This window comes from Buteo buteo, chromosome 25, assembly GCF_964188355.1.
Source record: "Buteo buteo chromosome 25, bButBut1.hap1.1, whole genome shotgun sequence".
Classification (NCBI taxonomy): domain Eukaryota; kingdom Metazoa; phylum Chordata; class Aves; order Accipitriformes; family Accipitridae; genus Buteo; species Buteo buteo.
This window is the reverse complement of record NC_134195.1, coordinates 19,795,196-19,822,703: the sequence shown is the minus strand read 5'-3', so window position 1 is coordinate 19,822,703 and position 27,508 is coordinate 19,795,196. Positions and strand designations below refer to the sequence as shown.

The window sequence follows — 27,508 nt, the reverse complement described above, 5'->3', positions numbered from 1 at the left end:
CCTATTGGAACTAGAACAGAATAAGTCCTTCTGTAATTCTTCCCTCTAGCTCCATATTCACACTCTTCCACAGTAGTTACTTGTTCAAGTAGAACTTAATCTCGTAAGTGCTATCCTGAAAGGTGCCAAGTACCTCCGAGATGCAGATTATCCCTTTCAGTGCTGAGTGGGGGAGTAGGCAGTATGTGACTGGACCTGAAGTGCAAAAACCCAACCAACCATTTGGCTGCCATATGGGAAAACCACATCTGAGAACACGCCTTGGCAGCAAGCCTCGGTATAGGGAGAAAGCACAACTCGAGCGAGTTGTTTTAATTCCTCCCACCAACTCAAAGCTGTACTGGTCAACGCGTGGATGCCAGAACGGGAACGCAACTGGCAAGTGGGCAGAAAAGATGAGAGAGGAACAGAAAGCATGTGTCGATTGCTAAAATTAGTGGTTTCTTTTGCTGTGGTATTTCAGGTATTATCCCTTGGAATGCTGTACCTGGCAAAGCCTGTGGTCCGATTTTAGAGAACATCTGCAACACGAATGAGGTACAGACACGTAACCTGTGTCCAGCTTTTGCCTACAAGACGCTTGGGCACCATGTAATAAATAACTTGATGAAAGTTTTTAAAGAAAATCAATACTAGTAGTATAAAGAGATTGATTTAAACCCAACACTGAAATTGTGTTAGGTCACCCAGAAAATGGAAGTTACTTCAGAACATTTTTATGTTCTGAAGCTTTGAATACCTTGCTACAAAGTTGGTTTTACTATCCTTATTCTCTAGAACAGTTGAAATGCATTTTATACTATCCTCAATTGCCTCAATGTTTTTAACTTGTTTTTTCTTTAGTTCTACATGTCTTACCACCTGTTCATTGTGGCTTGTGCTGGAGCTGGTGCCACTGTCATAGCATTGGTGGGTAGCATTTTTTGTTGTTTTATTGTGCAACATGTTCCTTTCAGGCTTAAGATGCTTTAAGATTAAATTTTGTGTATCTTAAAAATAGTGATAGTAGACATTAAGGATGGCAAGCTGTAATCACCATTATTTGCTGTTATGGTTTGGTCATTACAAGTCAGCAGGTCCCAAACTTTTGCTTTAAGAAGTCATCTTAACCCACCTCCTCTATCTTTAGAAAAAAAATTCTTTGGATGTCCTTTGAAAATCCTGCTTCTACCCACTATTTCTGTTTTTATGTCCACTATTTCTTTTCATTTTTGTAGTTTATTTGATCAATGGCTTGTAGCCTCTTGGGTTTTTTTGTCTGGACCCGGGCCATTAGACTAGTCCAACTCTGCAATGCCAATTACAGGTAGCAGTTGGAAAAAGGGATGTTAACAAGATGACTTGCTTCATATGTCTTAACGCTTCCTCTGGCTGCCAGCTTCTAACTTCATGTCAGCCAAATCCAGGTGTAACAGTCACTATTTGTTGACGAAATAGCCTTAAGTCTGTATGTAGATTACCTCTCCAGATAAATGGCAAGTTATTTATCTTGCATCTTCACCCTGGAAGAAGCTCAGAATAACGTCTGTTGTAAAAGTATCGACAGTTGCCCAAATGGGCTTGAGCCGTCACCTTGTTGTATCTTACTGTCCTGTATTTTGTTCTCTTCCACCAGCTGATCTACATGATGGCTACTACATATAACTATGCTGTTTTGAAGTTTAAGAGTCGGGAAGATTGCTGCACTAAATTCTAAATTGTATAAGCCCAGTAAAGAGCTGCATTGCGTAGCTTGAAATACCACTGACACCCTAGGCTAAAAGTCTAGCTTTCTGAATTTTGTTACAGTAATTGTAAATAGCTTCAGTAAGCATCATTTAGCTTATCAGATTAATAAAATGACTTCGTGTATATGAACTATGATGTGGATGAGATCTGGCTATTTTTTCATGTCGAGAGGATTCAGTTACTGTAGGGGTATTTGTAAAGGATCCTTCTGAAGATGGGGTGTTTCCATTTGAAGTCTCCATTTGCTTTCTAACAGTCATCTCTAAAACAAATACTGGAATGGTTCAGGGTCAGAATTACTAATTTATTCTTCATCCTGAACACCAAATACAACCGCCCCCCGCCCCCCCGAGTACAAAATATATATGATACAAAAGAAAAGGAATGGTGAAGTAGTGCCAGTCTCTTTCGGCAGAAATCAGAAGCCCAGGTATTATGAATTACTTGGCTTGTATTTCCAGTGCACTGATGATAAAGTTGATTATTTTCTTTTACTTCATTTTTACGCAATTGCCAAATCACGCTCTCTCTGGAAGGAAATATATCCTTGTATTAGCTCTGCGTAAAACAATCACATTCATTCTTTTGGACCCTGAACTAGTAAGAAACAGCGTATAAACAGTTTCTGTTCTTGTACGGCTTGCACTTTAGTAACTGATTTCTCAGTAGCCAGATCTCAAAACTGTAAGTATGACTGCACGGGAAGCAAAACCATGCATAGATCCTAGAGACCTTTTTACACTGTTGGGATTAAAAACAAAGAGAAGTGAATCAGTGTTTTCAGATGTAGATTTTTTTTGCAAGAAGTATGGTGAAAAGAAGTTGGGAAGATATGAATGCACAAACTAGAAAAAAATCCACATAATAATAATAATAATAAAAATGAGCAAGTTGCTACATATGATACAAAACTCTTCACCTGAGGTTGGACAATGGAAGTTTAAAATGTAGTTATAAAAATATACTTCTTAACCCAGCGATTGCATGCTTTTGCTTAGTTTTGGACTCATGTTTTGCTGTTTAATTTTTCAATATGTTAATGTAGCCTTGTTCACGTAAATAAAACTGTTTACAGTTTCAGGTTTTTTTGGGGGTGGGGGGCGGGGTGGAATTCTCATCTGCTTGTTGGGGGAAAAGACTTACCAGGACCTGGGCTTGGATATGCATAAACACCACAACCGTAGAAAGCGGTTCTTCTGAGCACCTCGTAGTTTATAATTATGTATATCGCCATGTACAAAACTTTTTTCCTGCTTCCCCCCATTCTGCATTTTAATTGATCCGTACAACTCTGTAGCTCATTTTATTACTGTTATACTAACTTTCTCTAAATTGTGAATAACCGACTGAAGTATTAGCATGCCAAATTCTAGAGATCTTTGAAAATAGCCTCTGTGCTTGTTTTAATAACAGAATGCTTATTAACGTAGAATAACTTTTTTTTTTGGTCGTTATTTTAAAGAGCGTCTATTAATCTAACTAGCAGCTTGCTTTGCCTCTTGACATGCTCACTAGCCATCATGCTCACCCTTCTCTTCCAGATCCACTTCCTCATGATACTGTCTTCTAACTGGGCCTACTTAAAGGATGCAAGCAAAATGCAGGCCTACCAAGATATCAAAGCAAAAGAAGAGCAGGAGCTTCAGGATATCCAGTCTCGGTCAAAAGAGCAACTCAATTCTTACACATAAATGTATGCCACAGTAATTCAGCAGAAGAATTCTGTAGCTCTGACAAATCAACAAATAGCTGCTCTGCAGTACAGATGTGTGTCTACCAAACAAAATTAGAGAGAAGTGCAAAAGCTTCACGTTCCAGCTCTTGGAACGCTTTCACAGGGAAATCTTCCCAAGGGTAATCTTCCATCCTTTCATAGAGAGAATGGAGGGTTTATTCCAGGCATTTTAAAAGGCAACACTTCACAATAAGTGACCAAATTATTCCTCTTTGAGACTTTTGGTATTTAGTATTTGACATGTTCTACAGCATGACGTCCTGCACAAAACCGTGGCAGGTGCTCCAAACCAGCAGGCACTAGATCTCTGCACGTGATTTAGTATCTCCGTTTATATACCAAATGAAACTGTGGCCGGATTTCTGACAGCTCGTGCTTACGTGACAGCACGGTTGCAGCAGTTTGAAGTTGCAACGGGGCCGTCTTTGAACACTATTTACACGGGCCACAGGAACAGCACTCTGCTTTTGTGCCACACTTTTTTATGATGAAGCAGTCACACTCCTGTGCTTACCTGAGTGCTGAGCAGAAGTCCCGAGTTTTAATCTTTTTATTAACTATTTAATGGAATGTAGATCCCTGGATCTGGATAATGATCCCCTTCTTTGAAAATAAATGTCAGCTTTGCCTTAATATTTATTTTCTATAAATGTCTTAGCATTTATATAGTGGCAGGAGACCATTATCCTACATTTTAAGTAAGTGAAAAGTGTTACCTTATTAAAATGACACTGATCTGACTATTCCAAATGAGCGGATGAGAAAGTTTGCAGAGTTTTACACAAACAATAAAAATTACAGCCATAAAACAGAATACAGGATGTCCACCTTTCTCTATCTTGGTGCTTAGCAAATTTATAGTCAGTGCTTATGTGTTTTCCTTTTTACAAATTAATTAGCACATGAAGAAAACGTGGTGTTCAGAAAAAAAAACAACAACAACAAACTGGTGCCATTTTAAAAGTCATTTCCCATAGAAGTCTGCCTTCTAATTAATGTTTTTTTTCAGAAGCATTCAGTGATATCTTGAGTATTAGTGATGGTATATTTGGTGTTTGTTCTATATGATATATATATATATATATATAAATGTTGGGGGGAAAAAGTGAAATGCATCAGTCATTTAAAAAAATTAAATATTTAAGTCATACCCATGTTAAGCTGACGTGTGGTTTGATAGTTTTGACTGTTTGCTGAATATAAATCAAAGGAAGCACAAATTTCTTCAAGTCAGTATTAAGAGAAAAGGCATTTTGGGGGGTATTAATTTCAAATATAGTTTTTTGTTAAATATTGGAGTCTAATTTGACAGTTTTAAAAAAGGGGCAAAGTTGATCAATGTAGAGCAAATATGACAAAATAGCCTAGTGTATGTTCTTACCTGTTGCATGAAGGAGACATTTCTACAGCAATGCAGGTGATGTTCTAGCCCAGTGTTTGCATAAGGGTAATAATGGAGGCAGTGTCTTAAAGCCTAATTCTTTTCTAATTCAGTGTAGCTATTACTGGGAGTTTTTGAAGTTTTGTTTAAGTAGTCTAATATTTTTATGTAAAGAGCATTAAATTTTGCTATGTATAAATTTTTGTAACCTAACAGTGAATCAATATTTTCTATCAGTGCCAAGGGCTTCCTGTAGTTACATCCAAGTGTTAAAATAAATATTTGTAGATAATAGACACCACTTGTGTATGCTTATTTGAAAACAGACCTTCAGCTACTCCATACTAGCACATCTCTCTGCTTCATGTCTCTCTCTGAAGTTACACACGTTTTTGTTCCGTAGTATCAATCCACTTGCTCCTGTACGGGGCAGGGATGCCCTGTAGGTGCACAGGTCAGCACGGTAAGTCAGCGAGTGTTTCTAGTGTGAAGTATGGGTAGTTGTTCCAGGCCAGCATAATGCAACAAGTGCTATCCGTCCCATTCTGGACATCAACCACCAAACTGTAAATCCAGTGTTGCTGCAAGACCAAATTAAGCAGCGTGTAAAATTAGACTAGCCACCAAATCACATTTTAGCTTAATTCCTAAAGGAAAGTTTGTATCATCTGTCACGTTTTTGGTACATCGTGTTTCAACATCCAATGAATTCAAGATAGAGCTTTGGATTTTGCCCCTAAATTCTGTCAAACTTGGCTTCATGTTCTTGTAGTTAGGTCAAGATGAGCAGCCTCCAATGCGGTGCAAGTTGTAATATATGCTGCCACCCAAAATTACTTCATTGATTAAAAAAATACTGTATTTTATACTGTAAATAAAGTTTAATGATCTTGCCTATAACCTACCTACAAAATACAAAGCTTAAATAAAGATGAGTTAAATAGCATTTTTATTTGAATCTCTCCGTTCTGGGCTGGTTAATGCCAACAGGTGATACATGAGCTAAGGCTGCTTTTGAAAGTGTTTGCTTCCCCTGCCATAGCAGTAAAAGGAACAAGTCAGCTTGGGTCTGTCACACGCAGCTCTCTCAAGCTGCGCAAGCCAAGGCTCTTCCCGGGACACCTTTAAAAACCTGTGATGATGACTGAATTTTTTGTTACCTGCCCATGGTTACTTTAATCTACAGGTTCTAAGAGTTGGAGGGGAAGGGTTTGGGGCATGGGGAGCACCACTTGAAAAGCTGTCCAAGTTTATAGGAATTCAGTGCCAAAGCCAACTTACCTGAACATACAGATTAATTTCTTTGCACTTTGTCCTTTCTCTCACCCCACTCAAGGGCCTCCTGGATTAACACCACATCAGGGCTTGCTATTTGAAGTCAATGACTGAAGTGCTAAGACAACTCAAAATCAGCTTTATTAATTTATAATTATATAGCCTGCAATCTTGGTGCCTAACATTTATTACAACTTTTTACAGGCAGAAAGCTGCTTTAAAAACTTTTTTTTTTGTAAAAAATAATACTAGTAAAACTCAGTACTGTTGTTCACCAGAAGCTTTCATCCATGTCTCCATGAGAAATGCCTGCAGTGCTGTATTAAGGAGAGGAGGGAAAAGAAAGTGGTATGAGCCCAAAGTAGTTTCTTATCTTAAATAAAAATACTTGTTTTTAAAAGAAAGTTAAGAGACTGCCTACACTGCAATAATTCTCTTGCTGTTTCAGTTCTACAGAACTGAAGGAAATCAGCAAGCTTTTACAGATGAGGATTTGGGCCTTCATGAACAGAAAGCCATCTCAAATCTATCAAAAAGCGGTACTATCATCTATCCAGTACTGTTGTAGTGCTTACCCAGTGAAAAAGAGCACTATACAGATGCCAATTCAGGAGCGCAAAGGTAGGGTCTGGTAGGTAAAACAGCACTTTAGAGGCCCCGGTAATACTGAATCATTACTATGGTTACAGTGAGCAATTTATAATTTTTTTTTTAACTGCTCCACTTTTTTGCTTATATATATTTTTATTTCTACAGCTTCCAATATTGATAGAGGGTTATTGGTTTTTTTCTCTCAAGTAACTAAAAACTACATATCTGTATTTATCCCTGTCTAGAGAGAACCAGGGGAAATGCCCTAGCTGTGGTAACCTCTGACAAAAGTGTGTGAACTAGTTTGTTAAAAGTCCATGATGCTACCGATCAATCAAAGCTAGATTCCATGCTAATAACAGACTATCTGCAAGGTGCAGCGCAGACAAACTTTCACAGGGTCATTAGCCAAGAAGAATCCCTCATTCTTCAGCTCACTGTGAAGGAACTGAGATGCTACTCAGTTGCAGATAAAAAGTTCTAATTGCCACAGCTATTGAAACGGATCCTTGAATGTAATTCCCAGATCCGAATTCCATACAGTCCATAAAGTTACCTGTATAAGAACTGGAAGGACCCTCAATTTTTCCAACACATTTGCTTTTGATGACTAGTGTATTTTGCTTTTTAAGGAGGCAGATGTCTCTCAGCCACATTTCAAACTGTAACTATTAATATGTTGTAACAGAAGTGATTAACAGTCATATATGAGCCTTACCTGTCATCCTTTTCACTAGATACAAGTCCCTCTGTAAGTGATACTTCTCCTATTTCTTCTTTTTTTGAATCCTGGCAACCAAGAGGAGAATACATTTTCTGTAACTGGTTCTTAAGTCAAAGTTTAAGTGACTCTAATAATAGTATCTGTATTTTATGGCACCCAACTGAAAATAAAAATCTTCTGAAGGAGCCACCCTATTTCTACAAGTGCTACACTGCATCTAGAATAATGATGCTTTGGAAGATCGGGTTTGGATAATGTCTGAACAGAAGTATGCTGCTGCATTCCTTCATCGAAGTAATGTTCAGCCATGTACATAGCTGTTCAGGTCAAGTTTTCCATTTTGCCAGGATAAATTCTATCAATCATCAGTTGTGTTAGTGGAACACAAACTGACCTATGTAGAGGTTCAAACTGTATGTAAACACAGTTTAAACTAAAAATTGAGGACATTTAAATTTAAATACTGTCCCAGTACCTAAAAAAGCAACAAACAAACCAACCCCCTCCCACAGAATACCAGAACAAAAACCCTTATGGAAGAAAGTTTTCAGGTTTTTTTTCTTTTGATTCAACACATTTTTGCAATACAAATCCAAACACTCATCTCTGCAGGTTGTTACATAAAGCTTCTAAGCATACTTAGCAAGACACAAATTCAATCAATATTTTTGGGACCCTGTTTTGGCAATAATCATCACCTTCGTTGCCAGTTCCTCCTCTCTGCGCTGTTGAACTATTCTCATGTATTTTTCTAATGGATTTGGAGTAGGAACCTTTACATTATCTTCAGCATCAGCATTACTATCTTCAGGTTTTACTCCCTCATCTTCATCTGTTTTCATTGAGTCTTGGATCTGCTTTAAGACACAAAATCAAAATTAAATACCAATCAGCTCAAGAAAAATACCTGAATACCTGCACTACACACAGGATTTCATGTTAATCCTGGTAAAACATGCCAGTCTAAACAGCATTAAACTTGTTACATGCAGTTCAAGATCAAATGTTAAGCTATTGCTTCAATTCAAAAAGTAACATTCAAGAAACCCCACTCTAACCCTGTCTGGATGTCTGAGAGGCTGTGAGGCCTGAGGCTTCTATGTATGACATCAACATGTGAACTGAAGCTGAGCTGACGCAGGTATGCAAGTTTCTTGAAGGGCCTAGTTTGCTGGTGTGAAGGGTAGCATGAGCATGTCTGATCAGTACCACTACACTGAATCAAATAAATAAACCAAGATTTAAGGGTTGGAAGAGGAAGACAAAATGGGAGGGAGCAAAAAAGTTTTACACAGGTTCTAGAAGTCCAGAACACTACCTCAACACGTGCCACATCAGCTCAAAGGGATTTAGGCAAACTCCTTAAGGTCTCCTTATAACTTCTATTTCCAAGAAAGTACCCTAGATACCCCGATACAGGCTAAAGAACAGATGGACATGAACATGTTCTGGTGTTGTCTGACCAGCAGCGGTCCAGACCAGAGAGACAGCGAATGTATCGCTTGTTCCAACAGCCTCGTGACAGCTCAGCTGCCTTCTAAGTTCTGGCCATGAAACTGTAGCTTCCAGTTACATGAAGCATGGAAGAAAAAGCATCTGTTTCCTATGAAGAAGTTACTTGGCATATGGAGAAATTCTAGCAAGACTCTTTGGTTAATTGCACAAGTACATAAAAGAACTTAGCCTCTACTACTTTCACGTAAAGAATAAAAGCTATTTTTAACCAAGTAACACACAGAGCAATCCTAAAATACATGGCACTACAAAGCTGCATTACTGTCAGATACTTAAACACTACATCACCACCTCTTTGTTAAGCTTTTCCGCTTCTTTTTGCTCTCTTTCCAAAGTTTCCTGTTGTTCTTTCTCTCTCCTTTCTTCTCTTACTTTCCTTTCTTCTAAGTTTTTCTCAACTTCTCTATTCTGTTCTTCAATCTGTCTTTGATCCAGCACCGCTGTGAAAAATTATTTCAACATCTGTGATTTGATTTATGTAGTTCAGTAATCTACTACAGTAGCATACAAATAAGTAACAGGTTCGTGTATAACATTAATAATAAATGAAAAACAACTGGATATATTGTTTATACATATACTAAAGTTATTCTTAGGTATCTGGTAATGTTTCTTCCCACCTCTAAACATTTTTAGTCTAGTACATGACTCACTAGTGTTAAAAGGTAGAGCCAAAGTAGAGGCCAGAGAGTTGACAAACCTCTCTGTGCACTTCTCATTCCTACCATGGACTTTCTCATTAAATCTCTGTTATCCTAAAGTTCATGTTGCTATATTCTTTCCCTCTCTGCAATATGGGTGGATACAATTCTTTGTATCTATAAAGCAAAGTACTTAAAAAACCTTTGGAAATTATTGCAGGACATACTGCTGATGTGACCAGTGTATTTAAAAAGCTATGTAAGCAGAACAGTATTCAGATAGTAATTAGACGGGCAAACTATATACTGGGAATTGTTAGAAGCTAGAAAGCTCTTCTCTAAATAAAAATGATCATAATGCTTCTATCTAGAACAATTTAAAAAGCAGCATATGGTGCACTGAAACCATCCTCATCTACGCAAAGAATTAAAACAGCATTGTGATAATAGAGTTTGCAAACAGAGTCAAGAAAAATGAAAAAAAATCTAGACAAGCAGTACCTAAAATACTTTAAAAAAAAAAAACACAACAAGCAAACCAACAAACCAAAACCTTTCAAGTCTTATTTCTATCAAGAGCAGAAATAACATTTAATAATTATCCTAAAAAGAAAAGAAAAAAAAACAAAATCATCTCTCCAGAAGCTGGACAGGGGGGTGGGACAGGTAGCAAAAGTGTTTAAATTAAAAACAAATTTAACCAAAACCAGGGTGCAAAAGTCATCCTCATACAGTAAGGAAAACATTCCTTCCTCTTTATTACATAATTAGCCCTTTGGGAAAAATTTTTCAATCACACCAGCATACATACCTAAAGAATGTTAAATAATTGGCTTTTTGTTTTATACATTTGACATTAAGAAGGGTATTCACTTTTGTTTCTGAGCTGAGAACTCACTTAAGTCCTGCAGTGAAGTGGCTGTTGCTGGCACAGTGGCTGTGACATGGTTTCCATTGACGATGTCCCCAGATGGATGCAAGGCATCACTTTCACACTGCTCTGGAATGTCCCCCTGATCTGGAGAAGAAATTTGAACAATGGCTTCATTATTTTGTAATTACAATAGTGGAGCACAGCAATGGACACAAAGTGTGGGAATGGCTGAATTAGAACACATAAATACCAGTACTAATTGAGCATTTTCCCTTCACCTTGACCATTTCCCTGAGGATTAAGAATTATCATAGGCTGTACTTGCTTCTTTAATTACAGAATTGTTAGTTTTGAAACTAGCTATTGGAACATATCTGTTTACAAAGCCAAAACAGGTTCACGAATAAATATACAACAGAAAACCAAAATGTTTTCATTTCTTTACATAATCAAGATACAGGTCACAGAAAAATTACATGTCCAAGCTTAGCTCATCCTTTCTATGCACGTAAAACAACCTCTAATGCTTCGATCACACACTATTTCTTTATTAGGATCCTTGCCTTCTTCAGTGCGCAGGATGGATACTGCTAACTTGGATAGTCTACATTATATTTTCTTCTCCCTGCGCACTGTGGCGCTGAATTTACAAACACACAACTACTATACTTCCTCTGTGATCATTGCTATGACACGCAACTGCTTCTATTATCTCAGTTTTATGGGAGAACACAAAAAGAGATAAAAGGTCACATGTAGCCATTATCTCTAGGTAGTCAACCTGAAATACACAGGACCATTTTTCTAAGCATTTAGTCTAAGATAGTACAGATACCCTATACACCTCCTTAAGTTTTGGGTAAACGTTTAGAAAATATCAATTTCCCAGCCTTTAAATATTATCAAGGTTTCAAGCATTTTTCTTTTCCATGTTATAATAAAACTGAAATATTTTGCATGAAGAAAAACAAGAAACCCAAACCGATCAGCCTCTCTCTCAGAATGGTCTGGATCTCTTTAAATTATAATTCTTTTAAAGGAAGTATAGATGAAAGCACAACAGAAAATTTCTTTAAAACTGTCAGTCTAGCAAAGTTATGAGAATGTTTTCAGTTTCTTACAAAAGCAACAGGAAGTCCTAGCAGCTTCGTCTAGGAAAGTAAATTCGATATGTGTCTTATATGTAAGACCAAAATAATAATGGGTTATCATACTCAAAAGAAAATCTATTCTGGCTTTTTGCTCTCTCTTTAACTTTAGGTTTAAATTATAACCTTATCGACAACAACATAATTTACATATGAGGCATCAGTATGTTTCAGGGTATGTAATATTTAAATAGTCAAAAAATTCCTTTCACAAATAGGTTCCTGTTAAGTATTCTATCTAACTTCCCAAGGTCTGCTAACTACACAAACAAACCAACCAACCAACCCAAACCCAAACCAATATAGTACAAAACAACTTTACTTTAACCCTTCTGCAAAGGAAAAAAAAGTAACACTCTGTACACCTTCACTCCTTTAGGTAAGTGTAGACAGCAAAAGATGAATTATTTCCTTAACATGAGGACATCAGTTAAAAGCTATTACTGCCAACAGAAATTCCAATCTTTTCTTGCCAAAGCTCACTCACAGTTGGATTAAAAGGCTTCCACATTTTCTGGTATCTCCTTCACTCCATTGGTTTTTTTCTACCCTTATGAACTTCTTTCTTCATTATATCTTATTCTACATTTACTTTTTAGATTTTACGTTCTTCTTCCCTCTCCAATTCATCCTGGGTTACCTTCTCCCATTGTTAGCCATTCTGATTTTGTTCTACATACTGAGATTATCTTTTGATGCAGTCTGACCCAACTGAATTACTGTTGATTGAGAAATCATCAGCATATGCAAACCCTTAAAGTACTACCACACGTCTGATACAGCGGTAACTTACTTGGACACAGCATCTACTCAGGCCTAATTGCCAAGAAAATGCCAGTCTATTCTTAAATGTGATAAAATAAATGTGAAATATGTAATGTATTCCTAAAAGTCTCTAATACGAAATTAAACAAATAAATCTAAATCTAATTAAAATATGAGATAAGTAAAAACTATTAGTAGCTACAGGCTCAGTTCACATTCAAATAATGCATTTAAAGCTTATAAAAAGAAAACTAAATGAGGTAAATTAAAAAACAACAAATGTACTGAGTAAAACTTCACAGAGAAATGCATAGACGAGTCATCAGCTTCTGCTAGTTATCACTAAACACTATCAGCACATTTGCTGTTTAAACAAACTATCTTTTTTGGTTGGTTGGTTGGTTTTTAAAATACTGAAAGCCATATTCTCACAAGTTCAGGAGAGTGAGCAAGGGCATCACTCCATCTTCCATATGAGGTAACCACAACCAAGAGAACAAGCCATTCTTGGACCTAGGAAAAGACTCACACCAATTACGGTATTTTCTTTTAAATCAGTGATTCTAACTCTCCCATACAATAATTATAATCTCTTCACCAACTATGAATTTAATTGTACTACCCCATGACATATCTCCCCCAGTCTCAAGACTTTGCAGACCTAACAAAATTTGGAAATGGAAAAGGTGTTTAGCTTGCTGTTCACATCTTTCTCATTGACAATTTCACTTGCTTTAAACCCCCAGTTTCATGGGAGATATGGCTGCTCATGTCCAACATTAAGATGTCACTCAAATGCTGAAAAACTAGGAAATAAAGCCAGTAACTGTGCTTCTATTTCTCTCTCCATATACAAATGGCTATGAAGTGCATTAACTTTTATTATCCTCCTCTTTCTACAGTACCTTAGTTAAACTAAAAATTTTTGAAAACTGACCCTGCAGGCTTGACTGCAGCATATAGAGGGAAACACTTTATAGCACGCAATACAAAACACCACGTAACGACAAAGTTCTTCCTCCAATCAACAGAGAACAGAAATGTAAATAAACAAAATGCTGACCTCAGAGAAAAAAAACAATTACGATAAAATTCATGTTTCAGTAACTGAACCATATGTTCCAAAACTACTCAGAGATGCTGATTAATGACATAATTGCAAGTGTTCTTCACACATGTACACACACTTCTAAAGTAACTTCTAATTCATATTATTGAAGCCTCAGTTATTGAAGGAAAAATCAACAAGACTATATGCAATGGCTATAGAAACTTATGTTCAGAATTAACATCTTAGTAATACTGCTCTGATATTGGCCCATGATGAACACTCCTTGGAGTTTTACTTTATGCAGCAAATATAATAGAGCCTCAAGTTAGTTCATATACTAGTACACTTTGCTGTTTTAAAAAAAAAATCCTACACAATTTTAAAACATTCTGAAACAACTGTCAGACCCACATGCATTAATCACAACAAGGTTATGCAAGATTTCTGAACAAAAAGTATGTTCCCAAATTTCAGAGCCAACTTGATTTCAGTCTCTACTTACTACTACAAACCCTTCTCCTCTAACGATGTAAATATGAAGAAAATGAATCCCTTATCATCTGAGACTGTTTGTTTTTATTTCCAACAACAGTCAGAATTTTTTCTCTCCAGCTACAGTCTTAAACTGTGAAGACAATTGTCTTACAACTGTTAAGCCATAAGGTGTTAAACAAACTGTCTAAAATCCACTAAAACTTACATTCAAGAGAAGAAATGCATTCTTCAAGGTCCTCATACATTAGTTTCTCTGGTTTGGGGATATCACTGAAATCTTGTTTATCTGTTCTTTCATTATGAAGTCTGAAAGAAGAAGGAAGAACATAATTTAACAAATAGAAATGCTAAACTTTTAAGCAAATAGCTGAGATTTAAATACAAGGATTACTCACATGCTTAGCAACAGACTAAACCAAACGTAAAAACCATGCAACCAAAATGCTGTAACTTTCTGACTCAAGGTATTTAAATACAGTTCTCTTAACTTTTACCAAAAGTCGGCTCCATCTCTCTGATAGTCATCTCCCTGCAGCCTTTCCCCAAGGCCTATATATGACATAAAGGCATTACATTAAAACAAGATACACTCTCAAAAGGCATAGAAAGGAGTAAGAAAAAGAAAAAAAAGGAGAAATACAATGAATTGTGACACTTAGTCAACTAAAATTAAGAAATTTGCCTTTTTAGGCTCTGTGTTAGTCTAATTCGCACTGTGATGTCATCTTAACAGATGTGTTTGAGGTGTATTAGATGTCTGGCAAAACATACATGCAGGGGTGAAAATCTGGGTTCTATGAAAAATTAGTTTACTGCCCTTGTTTATCTCATCAGAAAGATAATGTGAAAGAACAATATCTCCCACATGACCCAGCTACTAAACTCTGACCAGAACCAGAACAGCAAAAGGAGTGCAGGTCACTAATGAAATTCAGCAGCAGCACTTTATAAAGGGGCTTACTTCACACCAGCTAGTGCTCTTCACCATGGCATAAATGTGTTTGTGCTTACAATTTCTAAGGAATTCAGGTCTTCTACAGGGTAAAAGTGGAGAACAAACAACACATACCCCCACAATGAGACATGTTCAATAAAAAAATGTCAGTCTGGGGAACAAATGAATAAATCTGCATTGTCAGAATGGATAGTTCAGTAACGTCAGTGGGGAAAAATACCCTGTAAATTAAATATGACAGAGCAAATGGAACTTCAAGTTTTTGGAAGTCTACTTCATGTTTTTAGCCTTCCTTTCACAGAAATGGTTAAGTGTTAAATAATTGTCAAGGATGCAAGGTTCAAGGACATGCATGCCACTTTCTTCAATAACAGTCCTGCAACACTGCTAGAAAGACAGTCAATACACTGCCTCAGATTCAGCAAACTGAAGAGGTCTGCCTCATGAAGACAAGTAAACACATGTATTTCCAAAGAGTTTTCAAAATTCATTCCATCATACAAAGTTGGCAACCAAACCCCAGACTGTACCTAATGTCAATATTCCATAAAACAGTACTGGTGTGCCAATCAACACCAAATGATTAAATTGCATGAGTTATGCTTAAAATTACCACTAAAGCTTAAACTAAAAACAACCACCACCATCTAAACTATTTTGTTAATGTCCAAAATTACTTTTTTAGCCCCAAACTGGTAACACCCCTCACAATCGGTTTCTTCAGCCCTAAACAAAAAAAGGAATGGTTTAGATAATAATCTGCCTCATAATTCTAGTCTTCCTGTCTATGTTTATTGGCTTCCTTCATACCACTCATATCTTGAAACATAAATAAACAAAGAGCTCCTGTAGTCACAGAAGCAATTGTTCTTCCCTACGGACAGAGGTCTAACTTGTAATGGCTTGCTGGTGTTACAGCATCATATTTTCTTTTCTTTTCCTTTTAAAGAAGTTCCCATTGCCACTTAAAATCTACAGGTCATAAACTAATCCCACAATACACATCAATGATCTGGCATTTGCCTAATAATGAGAGTAAATAACTGGAAAAGCCCACACATGCATTTCTGAAATATTTTATGTAACAGAAAACAGTCCAAGGCACAAGAAATTAAAAAAAAATACTCATCAAAAGCATGTTTTCCCTTTAAGAAAGTCTTGGGAAAGCAGCAAGTTCAAGAAAATTATTGGGACCTCATACCCTTGCTTTGTCACAAGGAACCCAAGAAAGCAATTACAAGCCAGAGCTGCCTGCCCAGACCCTGGCCTGTTCTCTGCAACACAACTTGTTTATACTGTTCACTCTTGAGGCAGCATGGACTCTACAACATCCTTCAAAGAAGTACGGTCCCTCGCAGTATTAGAGCATTTTTCCATATCACCTTAACATGCAGGTTAACATTCAACCTTCACTTTGTAAGGTCTGTCACAGGATTACTGGCAATCTGAGAAATACTGTAGGAAATGTGAATGAGCAGGGAAAGAAGAGACAGCCACTTAAAGGAACTAACCTCATGGTCCCTAGGAATCCCAACAGCTTCTTTTCAAGGCCAAGAACATAAAGGCTCTCCCCAAATTCTAACCACAAAAAAGACCCTCTCTAGATTAAATGTATATTGAGGACTTCATAACAACAAAATAAAAAAAGCCTATGAACGCCTGCTAGACCTGCCCCAGGACAAGCTGTCCTTCTTCAGACATCAAATCTGGAATGATGGCTAACGGTTTAAGGCCAACTCAAGTGTCTCTTTTTAGGAAAGAAACATTAAAAATTAAATACTCGAGCTTTTTCTGAAGACACCTATTCAGGATTCTCAGTTTTAGAGAGTAGAAGCACCAGTGACCATTAAGAACAGAAGAATTTCATACATGGAAATAGGAAATACAGAGAGGAAAGAGAAGTCATTTTTATGCAGCTTAATTTTGCCAAGTTATTCATTTACTTAAAAGAGATCTTAAAAAAAACCAAGGGAAAAAACTGTAGGGAAGCACAAATTTAACAGAGGTGAAAATCTCAAATCATATTTGCCAAAGGTTTTTGGATTTGGGAGAAGGGAGAGTGTTTGGGTTTTTTTTATAGCTAAGTTCCTCTTTAGGCATGATATTCAAGAATGGAAATCCTTATCCATCTTTAGAAAAGTTCTCACTTACAAAATGAATGGCTTACTTGAATCGTAAAAGCAGCTATTGCCATGAACAGTTAGATGTTTCTTTAAAAAGCAGGTTAAAAATATTGCTTTGTAAACAATGTTACCTGATTTTCTGGCCACGACTGGATGGTGAGGAAGAAACAGACTCAGAAGATGAAGGTAGATGTGGCTTTGAAATAGGAGAAAGCACCTGGTCAACACTCTGCTGTGAAGAGGCAAGGTATGAGCCGCTGATGTCTGCAGAATAAAAATCCCACAATTTGTATTAGTCAGTTATCTGTCTTGCGATTTCTCGGACAAGGCTGGTTTTTACAACACATGCATAATTGGACTGTGCAGGTGGCACCACCACTACAGGCCAACTAACATCCAGATCTTAACATGAACTTTCTTGTACTGGTCCTTTCTTTCTTTTTTCTTTTACTTCTCGTGTATGGGAATTCTCCTCTACAGGCCTTCACCATCATAAACTTACTCCTCACAAAGCCTATGATTATGATCACCCTGTATACATCCATGTTCCCCACAAACTCCAGCCCCTCTGCCAAACACCAAATAATTTCTCCCGTGTTGGGCATTAGAGGAAACATTTATGGACCTGGATTTCAAGCTAGGGATGTGCTTACTAGCCAGCAAAAGATAATGCTTGAGGTCTCTCAAAGGCCATTCTTCATTAGGAAATTTAACCTGGAGGTTTCAATTTCTACGGATTTGTGAAAATGCGTGATGAAGCAAAGAAGAAAATCTTTTAAGATTTTATCCTCTTACCAACAGCCGTAAAGTTATCAGGGAAGGAAACAGACAGTATGACTAGAGAAGTCTTGAGTTTCCTAAGAAACCAAGGTAAAAAACAAAACCCCTGCATTAAAAAGGCTTTTAATCAAACTTGCAAAGCCCAGCACTTTGGTTAAATTTTGCTTTGCAATCTTAATTTTCCCTTCCAGTGCAGCAGCACAGGTCTTTCATTATTAGACTATGAATTATTATTTTTTCCACAAGATATGGTATTCACTCAGTAAGCAGGCACTGCTGTTTTTCTTCTCTTTACTGACCAAATAACTTTTACTGTAGTCAGTGCTAATCTGGCTCAAGAGATAAGATGAAAAGCCATTACTAACACTCCTATACCTGAAGTTCTTTCAGGTGGTCACATAGAAGTGCACCCTGTTCATGGCACACGTCACACTGCAGAAGTAGGGATGCTTCAGACTGGGGGTTGCCCATGGATTTTTATCTCCAGACAGCCCTTATGCCCATCCAACAGAGGTGAACATCCTCTAAGGAAGCTGAGCGCTAACAGAACGGGACCCAGCAGTTACATCGTACTCATGTATCAGCAGTACCTGTTCGTGATGGGAACCCTCAGCCCACCCACATCCAATCTTTTCATAAAGTAACTTGTCAAATTTTCACATGCAGAGCAAATGGACAAGAACAGCACATAGTACTTAATGCATGCACCTCCTCAGCATAACACATACTGCACGTCAGGACACAGGTCGCATACCAGCCAGCTCATATGATAATTTACTACAGCCTACAACTATTTAGAAATCATCTAGGACTGAACTTACTGATTTTCTACTAAAAGACAAAGAGCTGAGGTCTTTGGCTCACAGTATGCTGTCTGTGACTGTTTCTTGATCCATATTACTGGCCCGATGTTATGGGTTTGTGGCAGGGGTTTTTGGTAACGGGGTAGGGTCGGCAGGGCCGGCTCCTGTGAGAAGCTGCTGGAAGCTCCCCCGGCTCCAAGCCGGACCCGCCTCTGGCCCAGGCCGAGCCCCTCAGGGACAGTGGAAACACCGGTGGGAGAGCAGATTTAAGAGGGGAAACCTGCAGGGAGTGGGGGATTGGAACGGGAGAGGAACCCCTCTGTGGGTACCGAGGTCAGGGAGGAAGGCAGGAGGGGATGCCCCCGCAGCCCGCGGTGAGGCGGCAGGCTGTCCCCCCCAGCCATGGAGGGGAGCGGAGGCCCCACAAGATGGCCGCCGCTCCGGGGAGCGGGCTGGGACTGAAGGACTGCAGCCCGGGCAAGGACCCACACTGGACAAGTTGGTGGAGGAAGAGTGTGAGGAGTCCTCCTCCCCCTGAGGAGGAAGGAGCGGCAGAGACAAGGGGTGGCGAGCTGACCCCAGCCCCCATTCCCCATTGAGGTGGGCAGGAGGGAGGGCTGGGGGGAAGCTGTTCTAAGGTTTGGGGTTACTTCTCAGAATCCTTGTTTTGATTTGATTAGTAGTAAATGAAATTGATTTAATTTCTTCCCCAGGTTGAGCCTGTCTTTTGCCCGTGACCATAAGTGGGGAGTGATCCCTCCCTGTCCTTGTCTCAACCCACGAGCGTTTCAAACCACACTACCCGAGATTGGAGACAGCAAGCAGGGGAAAAACAGCAAAGGCTCCTGTCCTACTTTTAGTTGCTCTTAAAGAAATGAGCTTACTCCTTCCCAGTAGAAAGTCAAAGCCTGAAAGATGTACAACATGCATGGGCTTGGGAAGGAAAACAGTCAAATGCTAATTGAAAACTAGTCAAAATGAGCTAATTTAAAGGAAGAGAGAAAACCACATACCCTTCCATTGGCAGATTATGCAGTAAAGCAGCTGCTAGATCTGCCAACTACAAGTATTTTACAGGAGGACACACTTCTTCCTTTCATCCTTCGAAGGAAGACATGTGCTGATGACTAAGCTGGAGCTGTCACTGAGGTATACCTCACTTAAAGGAAAAACAAATCTCAGACTCACGCGCATGATAGCTTTTAGCTCTTAAAATTTATTCTGAGCTGTTCAGACTGGCATCTTCAACAGCACTGAAAAGCTCCATGGAAGCTTCCAGAATGACTTACGGTTTTCTAGCAAAAACAAATCTGGTGCTTCAGCCATCTCTAGCACAAAGGATAACATATGTACCAATAACAGCACTCCTCCTCAGAAGCAATCTAACTGGAAGCAGATAAATCACTCCACAGCACATTAGCACTGAAGCTACCATGCTTACTGGGGCAAGTACTGCATCAGTTTACCTTGAGAACATAACCAACTAGCTGTAACCCAGCTTCCTACACTTACATAGTGCTCATTTTCTGTAACACCTAAGTCAGGTAATGCCCTCTGCTATTCAGCTCTTATCCATCTCCAGAACAAGTCAGTCTTGTGCATTAAGCAAAGAACAGATCCAATGGAAAAAAGAAATCAGCCATCATGTAACTAGCTTATGACAGGTACAAAGACAGGAAGGATTGTTAAGGTTATGCACACAGCTTTAATTTTTACATTTCCTGATTTTACAACAAAACCCTACTTTTATGGAAGATTTTGTGTGTGTGTGTGCAGTATTAAATAGCCTGTAGGTACTTTATACAGAAGCTGACAAAGAAAACTTAAAACGTAAAAGACTGCTTTGAAGTTCAAGATCTCAAATACGTTTTCAGTAACAGAGCATGACATTCTACATGCAGAAACACAGGGACAGCGTCAATAGATCAGACTGTTTGTAACCTGTTTCTAGCAGTGCCCATAACTAAACAAAACTAAAGTTAAAAAAGGAGAATACTTAAATCTTACTTCTGGCAACACCCACCCCAGCCTTTCCTCAATCAATACTTTTTTGGGTCCTCCTGACAGGGCAGTTTTATTCCTGCATCTATACTTGTTGCCACAGAAGCAATAAATTCCACAACTTACTCATGGTATGAAAAAGTACTTCCACCTCTTTCCTTGCAATTTCACAGGATTCTGGGGTCTGTGAAGCAGTGTTTTATTGATCCCTTTTCACCTTTTCCACATCACTCATTGCTTTCCAGATTTCCCACAGCCCACCTCAGCCAACTCTTTTCCAAACTAAGCTGCCCTTCTTGTATTTAACCTTCCTTCATGCACAAGTTGATGATTATCTTTTTTTTTGGTACTATCTCTTATTTTCATCCTGTTAAAACCACTTTGAGCTAAGGTGACAAGAATTGCATGACTCAAGAAGCAGACCTACTGCAGATTTGAAACAGTGTAATGTTTTTTTCATTTTCAATTCTTTTCTATTTTGCTTGCTTTTCTGAGTACTGCCCCTTCAAAAAAACTAACTCAGTAATTATAAGACACTGTGAAATTAATAGCAAATTACAATTTTCCAATCATGACCAAACACTAATCCCCTCCCTCTCACAATTGCTCAGGAATATTTGATAAAGATGTCACAGCAAAAAAAAGAACAAACAAAAGCAAATCTGGACCTTTCAGACTGGAAAACTCAATTTAAGAGAAGCCATACAAAGCGGCCTTCTGCTGCACATGTTAACTACAATAGCTAAATGAAAGGATAGGAATACAGAGGGAGGGTTATTAAACCTGGGAAATTACAGTTAATGTTACAACATAATTATACTTCATAGCAATTTTTGAATGAAACTGCACATCATAAGGTTACACCTGTATTGAATTATGTAGCATAGTCTTCTCTATAAAGCTACCTGAACTAAGTGCAGTATGTTTAGCCTCCGTCAACATACTTCTCCAGTACTTGTTTCCATGAAGAAGCAATACTCCAAACAGCTAGCATATTTTGTCTCTGACTTCTTTTGCCTCTTAGCAAATAACCAATAAATGAAAGACTATCACTACTAAATCTTTCTTTTCCCATAGTGCAAGAGGAACAGTAAGTAAAAGCCAAATACAACAACAGATTAAAAATTGTGACTTACCATCTGAAGTTTTCTTGTTACCGAGACCTCTTTCCAATTTCGAAATGGGAGTAGAAGAAAGGCGTCTTGAAGAAGACGCTCCTCTGCATGGTGGCGTTAAGGGATTTTTAAAGACCTCAACCTGCCCAGGTTTTTTGATGTGTTTTTCACCTCTTGGACTGCTCAGGGGGGAGTGCTGGGAGCTGGGATTATCCTGTAGAAGTTCATGCTGGGTCGTCAAGGGGGGTCTACTAACAGCACACTGTAGGAGTAAAGGAGACTGCATCTTTCTTGGTGTTCTGCTTGCAGCTGCATCCTGCATGACTCTGTGTTGGTAGTTCCTGTAGGCTTCTTCCAAATACTCTGCCTCTTTTTCTAGTTCTTTTATTCTAGCCCAGGTTTGTGCCATACACTCTAGGTCAGAATCTGGAGAAGCACTGCGTGGCTGTAACTGCTGCTGATAGCCAAACCTCGGCACAGCATTTACCTTCATCACATCAGTCATAACCTGATTCTTTAGGAATGTGCTATCCACATAAATATCATGAGGAACAATTCTGTCACCAGTGAAGTCAAGGACAGAGCGATCAACAAGTGAAGGCTTTGGATTCCGATACACTTCATTTTCTAGAGCTAAAAGATAGCAAGAGAAAGTGAGTGACAGTAAAGAGTGAGAGAGGGAGACCCATAATGAAACAGAAACAGGAAAACACAGCATGTAAATATCAGTTTGATCAAAATTATTTTAACATGGGATTGGCTCAAATTGTGAGAATTTAATGGTTGGACTTAAATGTATTTTCAATGCACAATTTGCATAGCTGCAAATCATTGCCGATATTATTTTTTTATTATATAATCCTTCCAAGTACAACTACCTGAAGTATGCCCTCTACAATGTTATTGCTTAAATTACGTTTAAAGAAATGAATAAAAATTAAAACATCACCACTTTGGACACATTATATCCAATCACACTGTTAAAAGGTGAGGGACACAGGGCAGGCCACAAGTCTTAACAGCTTCCTTCTATTTAGATAAAAAAAGAAATTTGGAGACAAATTGTTGTTTTTAAAAAAAACAAAGTACTTCTCCAAAATTGTCAGTTAAATTGAATGTTTCAGGGCTGTCTGCTTCCTGGCTTGCATTTGTATGTGCTTCAGCAAGCCCAAAAGACCAATCTATAGGGCTGTATCTTTCTCAGCAAAACCACCAACTTATTTTTATTCTACATAAATGTTTGTTCAATGACATCCTTAACTCTGATGCAAAATAAAAGTCCATGCAGTACTTTCAGTCATTTAATTAAAATACATATTCGCTATTTTGACACTAACAAATTTCCAATTCCAAATGGTACCGATACTTGTACCATATATGAAAATGTACACATTGGTCTAGTGAATAAAATACTGCATATACTGAACTATGGTGCAAAACATGCTGTATACAATATATAACCATTGCAGAATTCAATTCCATATTTTTAGATTAAATATACATCCCCAAACTTTTATTTATCATACTTGATATTAGCAAGACCGATAGGCATCTTTAGAAATACATTTCTTCAGGAGACTGAATTGCTTTATGCAAGTGCCTCTCTCTCTTTCTAATGCCTATATGAGGTGCATAAGCTGTTAGCCTTGACAACAACTGTTTAAAAGTTAGATTTAAATTTGTGAAGTACACAATACAATTTCAAATTGATTACTCTTATTATGAACATTCAAGAATCAAAAGGCATTAAAACACAACTCGCCTCTGGAAAACAGTGATTATGTTATCACCAAACACTAATGTCTTCATACTGAGGAAAAACAGACAATAAAAACATGCAAGTATTCAGGGAGGAATGTTTTCCCTTCCTCTTATGTGTATGTTTTCTGAAAGGAAGGGAAGTTGTAATGAGTCTGCTTTTTACACTGGGCTTTTAAATAGATTTTGATTTTAAACTTGAACTCTACTCACTGGTGGTATACAACTGCAGCTTTTTTAAGCTTCTGGAAATTCTTATACTAGTTAGGTAAGTGAACTTCGTAAAGGACTGCTCTGGTGTAAGATACAAACCTGCCTGTGTTTGTTTCACCTGCAGTTTCAGTTCCTCAACCTGCACATTTAACTTCCTGACAGTAGCTTCCGACTCTAACAGTTGGGTCTTTAACTGGGCACAACGCTCAACCTATAGCAGATCAAGAGGAAAACAAAAATCAGCATAATTCAAACACAAAAAGTAATCTCAACTGGCTGCATACTTGTTTCTAAATAGTTTTCAGGTCCAGTCAAACCATACACATAGTATCCTACTGAAAGTCAGTGCTGACAACTTAATGACTTGGAAAGATTTACTTTGTTTATGTTGGGTTAGTGATTTTTTTTTTTTTTTTGGTTGCTTTTTGGTGTTGTTTTGGTTTGTTTTCTTTAGAGTTGTTTACATAAAAATAAGTGGAGTACAAACAATCCCCCTCACTACATGCTAAATGGCCTGCACAGGTACATAGATAAATATGAACAGGATGACAGGAAAAAGAAAGGATTCAAATTATTTAGAAACAATACTTTACCTCACTTTGTAGCTGCTTTTCCAAAATCTGCCTATGACTTTCAAATTCATCCAGCGCCAGCTTCCTAGAATGTTCCACTCTCCTCAGCTCCACTTGGCAGGCCAGGTGCTCCGCCGAGGGCTGCGATAGCTCTACCCAGAAAGAGAAATACTAGACACTCAGCCGTAGAATAACGAGTGTGCACTTTTCTACACAATACCCCTTCAAAATGTAAAGCTGATTTGGTTTGAAAAACGTAACAAGGCTTTGTTTGAATAAAGTACTTAAGGATTTTTTTTCCTCCTTTTACAAAGGACTGAAATTTTCGTTGGTGTAGTCATCTAAGAACTAGACACAGACTGTCCTACTCCGGAAGAAAAATACATATCCTTACCTACCTAACCGGGTGTACATCTCTACTCTCCTGTAATCTCAAATGCACATTAAAAATACTTGGCATTTTATGACTATAGTCAGGCAAGCACTTAAAAATAATAGTGCAATGTTCTTTTACCATTATTAACCATACTAATGCTATGGTTAGAAACATTGCTCTGCTTTTTTCAAAGGGTGAAAAGGATATTCTTCATATTATTATAGCTACCACAATTCAGTATTTCTACGATACAGACATATTACGGAAAATAAACTTATAATGTCAAGGACTGTTTCATTTTACACAAACATTAACTGGGGTTTAATAAAAACTACTAGTAAACATAATACAAAGAATGTATTTTAATGAAAATTTACTTCCAAAGAAATACTTGTAGGGAAACATAAACAAGAAAATTATTAAATCATTCACACTGACTGTCTCGAAGATGCTGGTTCTCACTGCGAGTCTCATCCAACTGTTGCCTAAGTAGTTTATTCTGCACTTGGAGCTCCAATTTCTCCTCCTTTAGCAAAGGATAGTCTGATACCTCTTTCAGTTTTTCTGTCAACAACTGATTCTGTTTATTTACCAAGAGAACCTGGGCCTTCGATGACTCCAAATCCAGCTGCAGAAAAAAACCAGTTTAGATGCTTATGAACTGTTGTACTACTAAATCATTTTTATTTCACATTTACTTTTTTTTTTACAATGTATCTCAAAAGCACTAATCAGAATACAGCTTCTTTAAATTCATGTTTACAATTACCTCAAGCTCTCTCGTGCGTGATATCGCTTGCTTGAGTTCCTCCTTTTTTGAATTAACAGCAATGGTTTCTTCATGCAAAAGCATAGCTTTCTCTGCAGGGAGGATTACAAATGCTGAATTAAAATTAGTAGCGTAGTAGAGTAAAAAATTGTAATAGCAAAAAAAAGTTTAAGCTGCTAAGCCCAACATTCCATTTAATTCAAGACATAAAAATGACTGTCATACACACTCCTTCAAAATTATGTAAGTCACACTGTGTGCATATATACATATGCATACATACAATCCTTCAGAATTAAGTAAATCAAATTCATATGCACATGATATATCATTTCTTTCACACATCCCTAACTTATAAGTCTCAACATGTTATCTGTCCCAGCTCTTTTCCTTAAGCTCCAATTAAACATCTTGTGCACAATAAATGTAAAAACTGGCAACCATTCAAGAGTATGATATCAGAGTGTACCAGAGTTCAATTAGAGAATGAATGAGCTATTAAGACTTCAGAAGGAGATGGGAAACTGAAAAAGCAAAATGCTTTGCAGCCTCTGTGCAAAGCAGCAGCTCACGGTTCCCACTGCATTCTGAACAGTAAGGAGTTGCTGACTTGTCCCTGGATCCTGCTACATGTTTTCAAAAATCTATTTTGATGGTTTTTCTGTCACTTATACCACTGTTACTGAACACCATGACTGTTTAGTAACTACAGTGTTTTGATACTTGTTAGTAAAAGCTCTAGAGATAAACAGCTACTTTATTAATCTCAAAGAGATGGTTACCTTTATTTTTTTTCTCATCTTCAGTAACTTTATTGGTTCTGGCTATGTGTTCTTCTTTTAATTCAAGCTGATATCTAGAAGTAAAAAGAATTATGTATTCCCAAAGTATGTGTGTGCGCACATGTGCATGCATTTGTGCAAATTCCAGTCTTTCCCAGAGTAAACTATGATCACACAATTATTTATTAACAAAATTAGTTATTGCAGAGCCACTGAAACAGTTGGAAAGGGCCTTGCCAATCACCTCATTCAACCACCTGCTCAAAAAGCAAGACTACCACCAACTCCAGAGCAGGTCAGCTGTGGCTCTTCCTAGCTAAGTCTTGAAAACCTCAAAGGATGTATATTCCACCACCTCCCTGGATGACCTGTGCCAATGCTGCACTACCTGCCCAGTAAAATCTTTTTCCCCCATGTCCAAGCTGAATCTCCCAAGCCACAATTTATGGCCCCTACCATACGAACTGAGAGGTCACATCTGATAGTCCCATAAATATCCTGACAGACCTTTACTAGTCCCTCTCCAGTTTCTTCGTGACTTTCTTGAATTGGGGAGCCCAAACCTAGGCACGGTATTCCTAGCACAGCCTTTACCAATACCTGAAGGGGATAACAACTCCCCTCAGTCTGTTGGCCGTGCTGCTACTACCATCACCCATCATGCTGTTTGCCTTATTTGCCAGAGCGTGCTGCTGGCTCACAGTCAGCGCGGCACTCACTGTACTCCCATGTCCTCTTCAGAAACGCAGCTCCTCAATCAATTCCTTTTCCACATTATACTGCTTCATAGAGATATTCTTCCCCAAGCAGAGAGCTTTGCAGTTCTTCTTGTTAAAATTCCTAAGATTTGTGTTGGCACAATCCCCAAGCTTATCAAAGCCTGTCTGAACTGAACCTCTGCCATTTGTTGTAGAAGCCATTCCCCTTAATTAAGCCTCATGTTCAAAGTTGTTGAGGATGCCCTGTGTCAACATCCAGATCATGGATGAAGGTGTTGGACAGTATGGGTCCCAGTAGTGACCCCAAGGGTTCTCTGCTCATCATCGGCCACCAGCTAGACACTGAGCACTGCCCAGGTACACCACTATTCACAGCCCAGCAGCCATCCAACTTTACCATTCAATTTTACTGGAATTTACAGGAGCTAAGAAAGCTCAACATTTTGCATGACTGGGACATAGATTATAAATGTTTTCAGATATTGCCACATCCATCCTCCTACATTTTTGCAAATGGTCCAGACCACTCAGATCCTTCTCCCAATTATGGCATTTAACATTTACTCTAGAAATAAAAAAAGATTCCTTTCCTAAGCAGCATCATATCTATATAATAAAT

At 38.0% G+C, this 27,508-nt stretch overlaps 2 protein-coding genes across 11 annotated transcripts in view; one reads left to right on the top strand and one right to left on the bottom strand.

The window, feature by feature from the left end:
* GPM6B (glycoprotein M6B) overlaps window positions 1–5,790 on the top strand; it is a 113,335-nt gene extending 107,545 nt beyond the window's left edge. For 5 of the 6 annotated variants that reach the window (XM_075057542.1, XM_075057539.1, XM_075057541.1 and 2 more), the window contains 3 exons: window positions 464–537; window positions 844–909; window positions 3,270–5,790. In XM_075057542.1, coding sequence (XP_074913643.1) covers window positions 464–537; window positions 844–909; window positions 3,270–3,419 — 290 coding nt within the window. In that variant the 3' untranslated portion in view covers window positions 3,420–5,790. Of the gene's footprint in view, window positions 1–463; window positions 538–843; window positions 910–1,615 lie in introns of all 6 variants that reach the window. The other variant, XM_075057538.1, reaches the window with a different exon arrangement.
* A 448-nt stretch (window positions 5,791–6,238) lies between these two features.
* The window catches only part of OFD1 (OFD1 centriole and centriolar satellite protein), a 33,593-nt gene continuing 12,323 nt past the window's right edge, over window positions 6,239–27,508 (bottom strand). For 3 of the 5 annotated variants that reach the window (XM_075057518.1, XM_075057522.1, XM_075057523.1), the window contains 13 exons: window positions 26,171–26,244; window positions 25,389–25,480; window positions 25,058–25,247; window positions 24,265–24,395; window positions 23,771–23,882; window positions 21,722–22,333; window positions 17,133–17,265; window positions 14,129–14,229; window positions 10,489–10,608; window positions 9,241–9,389; window positions 8,133–8,291; window positions 7,429–7,499; window positions 6,239–6,436 (listed from right to left, as the gene is read on the bottom strand). In XM_075057518.1, coding sequence (XP_074913619.1) covers window positions 6,391–6,436; window positions 7,429–7,499; window positions 8,133–8,291; window positions 9,241–9,389; window positions 10,489–10,608; window positions 14,129–14,229; window positions 17,133–17,265; window positions 21,722–22,333; window positions 23,771–23,882; window positions 24,265–24,395; window positions 25,058–25,247; window positions 25,389–25,480; window positions 26,171–26,244 — 1,990 coding nt within the window. In that variant the 3' untranslated portion in view covers window positions 6,239–6,390. Of the gene's footprint in view, window positions 6,437–7,428; window positions 7,500–8,132; window positions 8,292–9,237; window positions 9,390–10,488; window positions 10,609–14,128; window positions 14,230–17,132; window positions 17,266–21,721; window positions 22,334–23,770; window positions 23,883–24,264; window positions 24,396–25,057; window positions 25,248–25,388; window positions 25,481–26,170; window positions 26,245–27,508 lie in introns of all 5 variants that reach the window. The other 2 variants (XM_075057519.1, XM_075057521.1) reach the window with 2 other exon arrangements.